Source organism: Bombus impatiens, unplaced genomic scaffold (assembly GCF_000188095.3).
Source record: "Bombus impatiens unplaced genomic scaffold, BIMP_2.2 scf_0478, whole genome shotgun sequence".
NCBI lineage: Eukaryota > Metazoa > Arthropoda > Insecta > Hymenoptera > Apidae > Bombus > Bombus impatiens.
Window position 1 is genome coordinate 524,800 of NT_176897.1, and position 13,934 is coordinate 538,733.

A 13,934-nucleotide genomic window follows, 5' to 3' on the forward strand; every position below is an offset into this window, starting at 1 on the left:
GGGCGGTGTACAGCCGTCTCTCTTGTTTTCCTCCTTCGATTCTCGTTATCTCGGGCGCAGGCCTTCGACGCTGTTCTTTGAAACGAGCCCTGTTCGTCCCATATACGTCGCGAGTGCCGTGCATACCCAGCAGGAAAAGGCCGATTGACTTTTACGTAACGCGTCACCGTTATATTTACACAACGCGATATCCGTCACAATATTTTCGTAACAAACTCGAACGGTGATTCGTAATAGCGATCGAGCGAAAAGTCACGGTACGACGGTATACGAGTGGACACGTGTGATCGAAAAGAGAAACGGTATACGCGCGAATTTTTCTTTCGCTTCGATCAGCAGATTTCACGCTCATCGCCTCTTTATCGAGCTGGTTTGACGGACGCGCGCGAGAGGCAACACCGTTATCGCGAAGAGCACGGTGGAGAGCACAGCGGCAAGGGAGATTAGCCGAAGGAAAAGAGAAGAAGGGGTTACGCAACGCGGCACGAATTGCGAGCGATGAAAAAGTCGGTTCTCATACCGGTAGGCCAGCATCCGTATACCGTGTGACGCAATCCTTTGACGATCTTTTCCGCGGGTGTTAAAGCACTTCCTCGGTAATACGCATCTCTCTGTGATCTCGCCGCGTTCCGATCGTTAACGCCTCCTCTCCTCTCATCGCCCGTTTCTCTCTCTTTTTCCTCCCTTCTCGGTTTCAATGCGAAGGGCCAACATGCAGCATACGACGATGCGTAGGCACGTGTACGCTCCTCACGCGTACCGCGCATGAACCACGCTCGAAAATTGACAATTTCAAATGATTCATTTCCGGCGCTCCGCTCAGCTCCACTCCGCTCCATGGGGACCGGCTCTCCTTCCCGTTGTCTCGTCGTCGTTCCAGTCAACGGAGAAACAAAGCGAGACCGACGGACGAACAGAGAAGAAAAGCATCATATAGAGAAAGGGGAACGAAACTGGCGATAGAAAGAGACGCGCGTAACAGAGAACAGCGAGAAAGCGAAAGCTAGAAGAAGAGAGGCGGAGAGAGCGAAAAAGAGACGACGATGGACGCCGGTCTAACCGAGGCGGGTCTCTCGGACGCGAATTCACGCACACACGTTCGCGTCTAAATATAATGCGCACCGTGCTGCAAGGGACGAGCGCGAGAGCACGAACAACCGAGAGCAAGCGAGCACGACGAATATACGACGATGGTGTTGTCTCTTCTCTCTCTCCGGTTGTGTCGCGTTCATTCGTGGCACTCGGTGGCGCGAATGCACGCAGCTGCATCGTCGGTGCATACTGCACGCACACGCGACGTTGCAGCCAGCCTAGACCTAGACCTACTGAGCTAGCCTAGACCCGCGGATATATATGGTCTGGTGGGGAGGAACAGGAAGATGCGGGAAGGGGAGAGGAGGAGGTGGGCTGTCTCTAGTACTATCGGAGAAAGTGAACGGGCATCAAGTACTTACGAACGTGGTAGTTCCGCGCGCACGAAACTTTTCGTGTCACGCGATCTTCCGTCCTCTATATTATTTCTCTCGCTTTTCTTTTATTCGCTACATTTTTTCCTTTTCTTTCCTTTCCTTTCCTTTCCTTTCCCTTCGTTTCGTTTCTCCCCTGCTTTTCTTCTTTCTTTCCTTCCTCGGAGATTCGAACGGTTACTTTTTCTTTCTCCTTCTCTTTAGTTGTGCCTTTAGTTACGCCTGCTTTCCCCCGGAGCAAGATCTCCTCTTCGTCGGTACACACTGCAACGCCCATCCGCTTTATTATTACAACGGAAATCTCCGCGAGTCCGGCCTTGCCACCAACTGGCCGATATACGTCATTTCGTGGCATCGAACGCGGACCCCGGATCCCGTTGTCGCCTTTATCAATGCCGACTAGCTTTCTCCGCTCATCCTAAGTGCGCTACCAACCACGTTTTCGGAACACTCGACGAATAAGGCATTTCCAAATATCGACGAATTCATCGAATATCACGTGGAAATCCCGCTACTTTCGCTGGATGCGCACCTTTCTGCCCGTTTCGATTTCTTCGATTTTAAATTCCTGTTTTTTTTTTCTTCCTCTTTCTTTCTCTTTTTTTTCCTCCTTGCGTCGCATTATGTAATATCGCGAAACTCGCGAACAAACGGTCAGATCGGAACGTCGCGCGAAGCAGCAACTTATTTACATTCTCGTTGCAATCGTTATCTTATTATTGGAATTATTATACCGATTGATAAGTCACTCCTTCCATATGATCCATGTCAATGCCACTGAACCAAATCATCTCGCGCGATCGTTTTATCAAATCTCGTTTAACGATAGCAGGGGAAGGGGAAAAGCACAATTTTGGCAATTTTATCCTGGGTTATCCGTCACGCGATAACACCGTCTGATTTTCAACGGTGCACCACTATGTCTGCGACGTCGATCCTGCTAGCACGCTGGTACGAACGCGTCAACGACGTCGACCTCGTTATCAGATAATTCCTTGCGTAACGCGTACGAGAATTTTGCTCCGAATCCCGATTCTTTCAACGATTTCTCCCCGGAATAAACTACTCGAGATCCCTTCTTTCAAGCTCGGTGCTCGGCGTCGAGGAAAGACTCGAGGAACCAACGCCATAGCTACGCGAAAATATATGTGTACAGAGCCGAAAATAAATCAAGCCGGAGGAACGGGTCGCGATGGCTCGTTACGCTCGGATCTCAATTAAGAGGCACGAAATCAAAGGGTCGAAGTTCCAGTTTCCTTGGCCGTTGCTGCTGCCGTTGCTGCTGCTGCTGCTGCTGCTGCTGCTAACGCTCTGCTCTCTGTCTCCAGTCGGAATTTATACGAACCGACACTTTCGCCGGTCTAGAAGACAGCGGTATTACCTTCGTCCCGCCTCTAAATTCGGTATCAGCCGACTATTAAATATCCTCGTGGGTATTTTGCACCGCGAAACTTCTCTTTCCCTTTCTCCTTCTGCCTGTCTCGCTCTCCCTCTGACTTGTCCCTGTTGGTCGTGTGTCTGCCGTTCCCGTTGGTTCTCTTCGAGGAGGCGCGCATTCTCTCTCTCTCTCTCTCTTTCCTCGTCCGCTTGCAAGAAGTTGCGCCCACCGAGAGTGCGCGCCGATGGTCACTGACCTCGCACACGTCGTGTCCGCGACGACGGAAGAGGAGTCACGCATTCTTCCCATTCGGCCGTCGTCGTCTTGACCTCTGTCCGCTGGCGAACGAAAAGAATGCGTGCGACGTAGGCAGTACGCGCGTTGGATTGGTCCGGGAATATAGACGCCTCTTTCGCTCGCGAATCCATGTGTTTCTCGATTGGATGTCCCGAAAGTATCGGGATGACCATCTAAAACCGGGCACTGTTGTTCCGGAATTAACGCGACGTAATTCTTCGACTGCGAGTTCCCCTCTATTTCACTCTCGTTTCATCTTCGTTTCGTCTTAATTTTCATTCCTTGATAGTACCACGCATTCGCTTAATTCTATTAGTATAGTTTTGGACGAACAATCTTGGTTTCCAAGAAATTAGAAACTTGGAATATGAAAAGAGAAAAGTTCGTAAAGGAGATGAACGACTCATGGTGTTTATTCAAGGTCTAACGATGAAACGATGCACTGCTTTTTTATTCCCCCGATGTTCTGTCGAACGACGTCTGCCGACGACAGAGTTAACGACTACCAAGTAGCTAAGTACGCGCGCTAGACCAGTCTGGAGATGCAAACGCGCGTCTGCACGCCCTGTGCATTTATAATGCAGCCTATATGCATGGCTAAACCGCTGGTCTTTTAGTTTCCAGAAATCTCGAGCGACCAGCATCGCGTAACGATGTATACGTATCATCGTGCATCTTTGAAATAGAAACTATATAGTGGTGTAGGTACGCGTGATACTTTCGAAGCTGCAGCTATACGTACATTCGAAGCAGCATGCACAGACACGTATACGTCCACCTATAAGCAGAATAATGGGCTGCGAGGAACATAGGTGCACCGTGTTGGTCGTCGGACGTCGTAGTATCGAGACTTCCGGATACCAACGAGCCAGCTACAAAGAGCTACCTACCGCGATACGTGCAGCAGGAAACTAGTAATAAGAATCCCATCGAACGATCGACGAACTCGCGAAGAAACGTATCCTGCAAACGATGCACGCTCGCGATACTTCGATCCGAAGAAATATCCACCTCGATGTATATAAAGACGCGGCTGTTTTCCTCCTATATTCCGTATCGAACGGATTTGCTCCGCGCTCGTTAAGAAATTTATCGGCATTTTATTAATCGGCCACGGCAGCGTGTTAGCTTGTCGTCGAAATAAATCCCGAATGCGTTCTCTCCTCGTGGATGTTTTCAAAAATACATTCTCTCCATCCTCCGTGTTACACACGTAGTGGAAACGCGTATCCGCAACACGTTCAGCGTAACTTCTCGGTTGCTATTTTTCCCAAGTATTTCCGTTTCGTGAGACGGGGCTGGAGGGGGTGGTGAGGCAAGAAGAGGAGAGGGAAGAGTGGTTTTGCAAGCGGTGGAGGGGAAGTAGGATCGGCGGAGGATCGCGAGGCCCACACGTTTGACGTACGTTTTATAGGCAGCCAAGGTGGATGCGTAGAAAAAGCGGCGGAGAACTCTGCGGACGTAAATCTCGTTCTTTTCGTTAAGCTTCGGACAGGCCAGAAGCGTTGTGGTATTCCCCCACTTGGGCGTCGCCGCTTCGAGGAATACAGAAACGGCCGAGAAATAATGCGTTCCGCCCACGGTGTCTATTGCAATCGCGCGCGAGAACGCGCGGGAACGGGCATTTTTCGACGCGTCGTTGCCTCTTGCGTGGAAAGATCAAAGAGCAGACTTTTACCTCGACGTCCTTCGGCTCGGATCCCGACGAAAGCGAAGCTTTTCGGACCCCAGCCACCGAGTTCTTTCTCTCGCTTCGCACCGTCCTCTTCCTTTCGTCCTCCTCTCTCCTACGTACGTGTCTACGTATGCCTGGCGTACACGTGTGCGCGTTTTCAGATGTACGCGTGTACGCGTAGACACGTCTCTCGAAGAGAGTTTGCAAACCGAATTCCGATTCGCGCTTCGCGTCTCCATTTCCCATGCGACATGGAGCAGCGTTTTCTATTCTTCTCCGTGGGATGTGCGCACCCTTTCTCCCTTTCCGGGTGCTTTCCGGGAGAGAGCGACGACGAACGTCGTACGGAGAGTGGCGCGCTCATACACGTGCGCGCAAAGCGGCTCGCAATTTGAACGGGTTTCGGGGTTAAAGATAGTATCCCGAGGCAGTAGGGTAACATAATAGGCCGGGATGGGGGTCTGGGTCTAACGAGAGACAGAGAAAAAGGGAATGGGAGCAGAGAAGAGAGGAGAACGGGCTCGACGTCGAGACACGCGGTAGTAGAGAGATGCAGAAGGAACGTGAGAAACAGAGACGGAACGAGCAAAGAGGAAAAGAAAGGACGTTGAAAGGAAGAGCGAGACTCGAATCCATCCGTGGGCGAAACAGAGATAGAACGAGAAAGGAGACACGGTGGATGTGTACAGCACACGGTGCATCGGACTAGCCAGTCGCGAATGGTGGTGGAGAAGAGAGAAGGAGGAGAAGGATAGAGTAGTTAAGTTAGTCTGTCGGTCAGTGACTGCCTGACTTTCCCGGCGCAGCTGAAGGTCAACTCTCCCCTTCTCTCGACCTCATCCTCCTCATCCACCTCTCGCTCCTCCGTCTCTTCGTCTTCTTCCTCCTCCTACCCGCTTCTCCACCACCCGCTGAACTGCTGCTGTTGCCTCTCTCTCTCTCTCTCTCTCTCTCTCTCTCTGTCTCTCTTTCTCTCTCTCACTCTCTCTCTCACTCTCTCTCTCTCTCTCTCTCTCTCTGTTTCTTTCGCTGTCGCTACCATGCTCCACCAACACTCTACGTGTGTCCAGTCTCATCTTTATCCTATCCTCTTTTTCTTCACCTTCCTTCCTCCCTATCTCTCTCTCTTTCTCGACGTATTCTTCGATACGCGCGCATATGCATTCTCCTATATACCGCTATAGACACATCGTTCCTGAACCTATATCTCGTCTTTGTGTATCGGACGCGCATGCACCACTGTGTGCGTGTATGTGCATATGCACACATAAACAAATATTGGTATCCACGACCGCTTTGTTTATGCTGTACGAACAGTTTCGGTGTCTTTTCTTCTTCACACCGTGTCACACCATCCTTCTTCCGCTGCCGCTGCGCTCCTCGACGGGTTGAGGGTCATTCGTGCACTTAGGTGCACGCGGAATTCCGCCTCGAAGTCCTGGTACGTGAGAACTCGCTTTACAGTCACATCCTCCACGACGTGTTTCTTTCGTCGTCCGTGTGAGCAACTTCTTTCCTACACACGAACGCACGCGCGCGCGCTCCTACATACACACACACGCGCGCGCGCGCGCGCACACACACACGGATAATCGAAATTTATGTTTTCGGGTCGTAATAACGAGCTAGGATGATTCTTCTCGCGCGAGTCGCCATCAGACGGAAATCAGCGGAGAAAGAGGATAAGAGCGTTTGCCGATCATTGTTTATCGTCGATTAAATACCATACGCGTCGATCGATATTATCAACATCGTCGATCGTGTCCTTATCGTTCTTTTTTTCTTCCATTATATTCTTCGATCGCAGTTGCAAACAATATCGCCGAGGAGATAACCACTATCTGGGGAAGAAATAACGGTGCGTTTATTGGTACAGTAACTGGTCCGAAGGAAATCGTACGATAACTCTGGCGCGTATCTGAGTCTTCAATTAGTTAGCTATATGAATTGCCGATAATGCGAGTATCGGTATGTGTATACAGCGACGTCTCGCTAAATGACGGGTTCACGGCTATTAACGTCACATACATAGATACGTCCCCGATGTATGTAAATATCTGCTGTCGCTTTTCTCGACTCTTCTTTTTCTCGCTCGCCCGTACACCGTATATCAGCTGCTTACAACTTGTATATTTTCATTGCCTTGGAAAAAGAATCAAATTCGCGCAAACCTCCGACGCCTCGACTCCCACGATTGATAAACCAAGGGATATCGATATAAACAGCGCAATACTTGAAATTGATCGTCTGACTATCGTCTCTACCGGTTGCATCTGTTCATAGTCGTTCGTCGTAATCACCTATCATCCGTTTTAACGTCTCTCTGTTCTGTGTGCGTCTGCGTATGTCTACCTATGCCTATGCATTCGCGTGGAATTTATTTTTCGAGTAATTATTCGAGTTACGACAGTGTACGTGAGAATCCGTTCTTCGTATAGAGACGCAGAGATTCCTCTTACGTTGTCTTCACTTTCGGTTTACACGTCTCTTTACCCCATCTTGCCACTACCACTACCGATTCGTACGTTCCTGAATATCCCCACCAGAGGCGCTCGAGATCATCTCCTCCCGCTTCCCCGTTTTTTTCTCTCGCGCTCTCCCTATATCCCTCCCTTCTTGCTATACTTGTACTTCCGGCCGCAAGGCTAACGCGAAATTCTCGCAAAATACATGAGAGCCACGACTCTGTGGATCACTTCGATCCTCCTTCCTAACCTCTCTCTCTCCCCCCACTCCTCTCTCTCTCTCTCTCTTTTATACGTATTTTTAACTATCGACTCGTTACCGGCTGTTTCGTCTAAACTTCCTGCCAACGCTGTCAGAAAGAAACGATCGACTACGTGGTCGACGAAAACATTATCATCGGAGCGGAAGCCACTTGTTCGTCCGTCTTCTTGCCTTCTCAGATTTTCCCCTTTAATTCCTCTTTTTCCCTGCTTAAGTTGCTTCGAGAACGTGAAAGAATGAAACTGAAATAGCTGTAAGATAGAAGGCGAAGAATTACAGTTCGACCTGACGTGTAACAGCCTTTTCCAAGCAGCGCGAGCTTTTCTATTACGCAAACGTTCGAGTGTCAATAGATGATGGTTAAACTGTATCTCACGCTGGAACTCTGACTCTTGTTTGAAAGAGTAAGACGGCAGCGACGGTGTGTTCTATGCGTCACGAAACATTCATGTATATACGCGATGCATCGTCTCTCTAGCGGTCTCTCCCTTCGCTATACGACGTCCGTGGTATAGGTCAGTGAAGTAGTAGCTCCCCCACCACGCGACTCCTAGACAACGGGTCTACGATTGACTCATCTAGCCAGTCATACGGCGCGTAAACACGATCCACTCCAGCTGTTCTCGGCCGCTCTTTTACTCTTGATCTTCATTCTATCTCTGTCTGTTTTCGCTCCCTCCCTTCCTTCCTTCTTCCTACTTTGTATTTCTCTTTTTCCTCCTATTCTCGTTCTTTGTCCTCTCTGCTACCTCTTTTTCTCTTGTATAACCTATGTACACGGATCCTGAGAACAACGGGGCGTTCTCTTTATTTTTAGAGGCAGCTCGAGAATTTGGTTCCCTGCCTCCCCATCTTTTTGTCTGCCTTGCTCGCTTCGTTTTCTCTCTTTCCCTTTTTCTTTAACCTTCCCTCTTTGGCACCGGCTCGGAAGCAGAAAACGCTTCTCTCTTCGAATAGAGAAGAGGAATCGTTCAACCGCGTGGCGCGCCTCCGCGGAACTACGGGGAACGACGTATAGAACGCGAGAAAGAGGCACAGAGAGCGGCGGCGGAGGGTACGCAGAGAACGAGTTCCGATTTTAGCGCAGTCGCGGCGGCCTCAGAACGAGCGGCGCTATTATGCACTAGTAGCTTGATGGCGTCACCCGTGCAACCTTGGCTCGGGTCAGTCCTCTATCATACTGCAGCCAGAGTTCCCCTACCCTTTCGATCTTCGTTCTCTTTCTCGTATCTCACTCCCGTACTCTCCCTCTTACCTTCCTTCTCTCTCTCTCTCTCTCTCTCTCTCTCTCTCTCTCTCTCTATTTTTGGCTCCGCTTAACCCTCTCTTTACTCGACCACCACCTCTTCTCCTTCTCTTCGCTCACACATGGCACTAGCCACACGACCAGTGGCGTAAGAATACTTTCTATTTCGAGGCATCTCCGAAGTTCCACGTTTTTGCAGAGGCCACGGAATCGTTTCGCCATACGAGTTTCTGTCAGAATCTATATACTTTACTTATTTTAACAACGACAACGGTGGCGTCGTGCAAATCGAAGTAAATTCGGATAAACTATCCGATACAAGTAGTCGTTTATGAAATTCAAATTCTACGATTAGAGATAGTTTTGCAACTCATTTCCCATATTTTGCTTTTTTCCTAGCATCGTAGTTACATGGTCGATGTCATCGATCCATTCATTAATAGAACTGTTCGCGGGGAGTTAGTTTGAAAAAGTGCATCGAGTTAGTCGCCGTTACGCCCACGACTATGTACAACCGAGAGCTGTAACTAACCTCCCCACAACGGGGCGCGTAAACGATGTTTCCAGCGTCCGCAGATCGCGTATCCGATTTGACGGGTCGCGCGTATGCACGTTTCCTGCGCTACGAGTCACGGAATCGAGATCGATCGTGACCGCCTGAGAGAAAAAAGGTTATCGAGACGAAGCCGCGAGAGAGCTCATCCCGAAGCATCAATCATCCGGTGACAGAAACGGCAAAGCACCGACAACGATGCTCCGTGGACAGCTATTAATAGTTCATTGCACGGTTAAGTACGATGTATACTTGAGGCGCATTGCGAAAATATTGATGCCGCGCAACGAATTGACTGCTAGCGAAGATTTTAAACACGTTAGACCGTGATCAGTGGAATAGGGCTGCCTATGATCAGTGGAATAGGGCTGTCTATGATCAGTGGAATAGAACAAACAACCAAATCGTATATGTAATGGAATTCGTGGCCTACGAGAACGAGCAACTACTACTGTCTGATGAGTCATAAATCCGAACTATATTCGAACTACGAATAGAATTGTATTTTTTAAAGTTACTGCGAGAATAAGTTTATATATTGGACATTTAAAAACACCAAATTTTCAATAAATATTTGCAATTTTTTGAATAGAAAACATAAAAATGCACTTTTATGTTCGTAAAATGAATAGTTGATCGAGTTAAAAAAAAAAATGGATCAAGCGTGATTAAAATCCACTTATTCCATAATATGCCCATGCTGTGACGCGTATCTGATGAGCATGTTAAAAAAGTATTAGCTGTCGCACAAAATTCCATTTTTTTACGTACAAATGGATCGATCCTTTCTTTCACAAGCAAAAAGTGTAATGGCCGAATTCAATTTGTGATTAATTCGATGGCAACCTACATTGCCTTCTAATGGCAACAGCTATGCTGGTGCCATCTGACGGAAATTGCGCAAACGTGAATGACGACCACATTTATAATTATAAATAATAAACACATATGATACATATTATACTGCGCAGTTAACTCTCAGTTTAATTATTTATATGAAAATATTAGTCAATTAAAATATTGTTACTAATTTATATCAAGAGACGATCGATAAGTCTGTATTTAATGATATTTTTTTCTTCTGTTTACAGTGTCTGAGAGCTATAGCAGTTACGTAAATTCGATGTACGCCAGTGGAGCCCAATTTGCCACCCCCTGCACTCCTAGCCCACCACGGGGACCCGGTGGAGTTCCAACGAGCGTGATTCAAGCAGCAACCAGCTCAGTTTCCGATGACCTGTACCTGCTGGAATTAGGTTTCCCCCCACGGTCGAAAAAGAACAAACTAAAAAAGCCGCGTCAAGGGGATGGCGCCGCGGTGAAAAGGAAATCTCGCGAAGGTTCGACGACGTATCTATGGGAATTTTTATTGAAATTGCTACAGGACCGAGAGTACTGCCCCCGATACATCAAATGGACGAATCGCGAACGAGGTGTCTTCAAACTGGTGGACAGCAAGGCGGTTTCTCGTCTATGGGGTTTACACAAGAATAAACCGGACATGAACTATGAAACCATGGGCAGAGCCCTGCGTTATTATTATCAGCGCGGTATCCTGGCGAAAGTTGACGGACAAAGGCTGGTCTATCAGTTTGTGGACGTACCGAAAGATATTATAGAAATTGACTGTACCGGCGCGTGAGACAGGGTTCGTCCTTCGAGGGAACAGCAGCACGAGAGACGAGCTGTACGGGAAAAGAGTGATTCGTGTATTCGTGCCGCGATCTTACGCGAGAACTTATCGTTGTCATTATCATCGTCGAGCAGCTCTTCCTGCCACAATGTGCCCACTTGGCACAACCCTCAGACGATCTAAAGCACGCCCTCTCTCTGACTTCGTTTGTTCCTTGTATTATAAGTATATTACCTATAAAGATATGTATATTAACTCGCGAATAGCGGATGCGCATGCGCAACAACGCTACCCGCAAGAGGATGAACGTTTTGTTTTTGTCGACGCGACAGCTGCCACGGTATACGTATACAATTATATGTATATCGTAAATTTCGTCCTCCTTTGGTCTTTCTTTTTTTGTTACTCTTTGACGGTGTACGTCGATAGTAATCGTATTAAGCTTTACAACGTCTAATATATATAAATGTATATTATACATATATATGTATACGTTGAGCTCGTTCAAATTTGTACAAAATTTAGTTCTTAAAGATGCTACGGCACAAATGTTATTAAATGTATTTTAATCGAGAGTAAACGAAGAACGGGAAAAATAAGATGAATCTATTACTTAACGTGTAAACGGGATATAGGCGAACAGTTGTACATTCAAGAGCGCGATAAATTATTTATTGTATATTAGACGATTATATATGTTACCTAGAACGAGAAAAAGAAGCAGAAATTGTTACATACGTGTCGACGAAGGGAACCATAAGGAAGCAAAGGGGAAGTAGAACTTATATAAAGTGCACGCACGCGAACGTGGAAAGTTTAAAGAGAAAAAAAAAAAAAAACGAAACGAAATGAGGGCTGTGAAAAGATTCAGAAAGGAGAAAAATACGAGTGCAGAAATGATAAAGATGTTGAAAAAGTTTTACGGAGCGAGCTCAGGGAGAGGTACACATATATACAAACACACACCTGTACACTACACGTCTACACAGACACACACTGTACACACACTATATTTTTTTAAATATAAGCAAAAAAAGGGCGACTCTTCTATTTGAGCTGAGGGTTCAACAATGTAAGGTGCTGGCTATACACACGAGGTCCAAGAATGTTATTTAGCAAGCTAGTGTTATTAATTCATAAAAAAATTATTGAAACAGACATATATCTCTGTATATATAAAAATACACCTTTAGTATATATATTATTGAATATTATATATATATTATATGAATATATATTGTATGTTATGTAGTAAATGGAGCGAGTTAATGTGTCTATGAGATTCTTCTGTCACGTCTGCGTAGAAGGAAGTTTAAATAACCGTCTATCCGTACGATGTCTCTATTCGTGTCTTATATATCTTATATGTGTACATATGTATATATATATATATACATGCATATATATATATATACACATATAAAAAGCAATCACTATGGAAGCATTATCGTTTCTCTTTTGTGTTGCATGTTTTTTTATAAGTTCTCCACATTAGGATCAAACGATAATGAATCAATTTGCACGGTCAGCGATTCGATTACGTGGCCCGCGAGGAAAAAAAAACGCACATCCGCGTGATTTTCATGCTCAGCTAGAATCAGAGATATCGTACTTTTCTAAACGTTTAGAGTATAATAGCCTTCTTGATATACGGGGCAGAGCGTTCGAAACATGATGATAAGTTAGAGAGAAAATTAATTTATTGAGCAGCAGCCCGCCCCTGAATACGGACGTGACGTGCGAGTGCAAGCGTATCCTATAGAAATAAGTTTTGTACATAAAAATTCGTTGAGAGCATACTTAGAAGAACATTACGCTGGTTAATCTTCGTAATCGTGGATAAATGAAAAGAAACAAAAGAAAACGAGAAACAGGAGAGACAGGTAGAACACGAGAGATACGAACGCGACGTACCTCTAAGGTGTTACCTCTCGCTGCAAGTTCTTCTTCTTGACGATCATCTCCAAACAATTCAGAGAAGAAAACGGTAATAGAGTAAATAATAGATAAAAAACGATCAAGTGCTGCCAATAATGCCTGTAAACGGTCCCTTGCATTTTTTTGCCACTTAAAAAACGAAACGATGGAAAAAGAACAATGAACATAAAAAGAATTAATACGCGCGGTTTATTCGAATCAAGAAGAAATGTCTTGGGACGCCAGACATACCAGATGATACAAAGCGAATTGCCTTCTTGTAATTAACAAAGACGTGTTGCCTTCTAACAAAGAAAACATATTAAAGAAAAAAATTCTAGCAATTTGTATTTGTAATACAATCGACTTTGTCCGGGTACTTAAAGAAAACCTTCAACCCTGTATATCATCCCCCCTTTGTCAGCATAGAGTTTTGTAACTTTTGTCAAGAGAAACATAATAATAATGATAATAATAGTAATGAAAAAAAAGATAAAAAAAATTGAGAAGCGTTTTTGGTACACGAAGACTTTTTTCATATCGCACTTTGCATACACGTATCAGATGAAAAATATACTTAAAAAATACAATAAAAAAAGATAAGATGAATATAATGAAAGAGAGGGAGTGAGAGAGAAAGAGAGAGAGAGAGAGAGAAAGAGAGTGAAAGAGAGAGAGAGAGAGAGAGAATGAAATGAAATACATCAGAGTACAATGGACAAAAAAGCAAGTACCTATAAATAGTACCACTTCTATACATAACATCCACTTATAAACAATGAATGGACATTGCAACAAAAAAAATCCTATTTTTAGGTAAATTAAATTTACATATACATAACGATTGACTACGCTACAAGATATTTTAACAAATAAGACTTTACTGTAATAGGGATAAATCTATAATTATTTACCTGTAAAATAATACGAAGACACGATGGATTGACGTAAGGAACTGTAATGTAACGTTCTGTGATTCGTTGTTTGTAGGTGAAATTTAATAAAAGATTACTGTATCATAATTTTGATGTTTTTTATACCC

General features: G+C 45.6%; 1 protein-coding gene across 6 annotated transcripts in view; it reads left to right on the forward strand.

The window, feature by feature from the left end:
• Positions 1-13,914, forward strand: part of LOC100748014 (ecdysone-induced protein 74EF) — a 152,379-nt gene extending 138,465 nt beyond the window's left edge. For all 6 annotated transcript variants that reach the window (XM_012387495.3, XM_012387496.2, XM_024368708.1 and 3 more), the window contains one exon: positions 10,434-13,914. In XM_012387495.3, coding sequence (XP_012242918.1) covers positions 10,434-10,984 — 551 coding nt within the window. In that variant the 3' untranslated portion in view covers positions 10,985-13,914. The remainder of the gene's footprint in view (positions 1-10,433) is intronic.
• Positions 13,915-13,934: the final 20 nt, after the last annotated feature.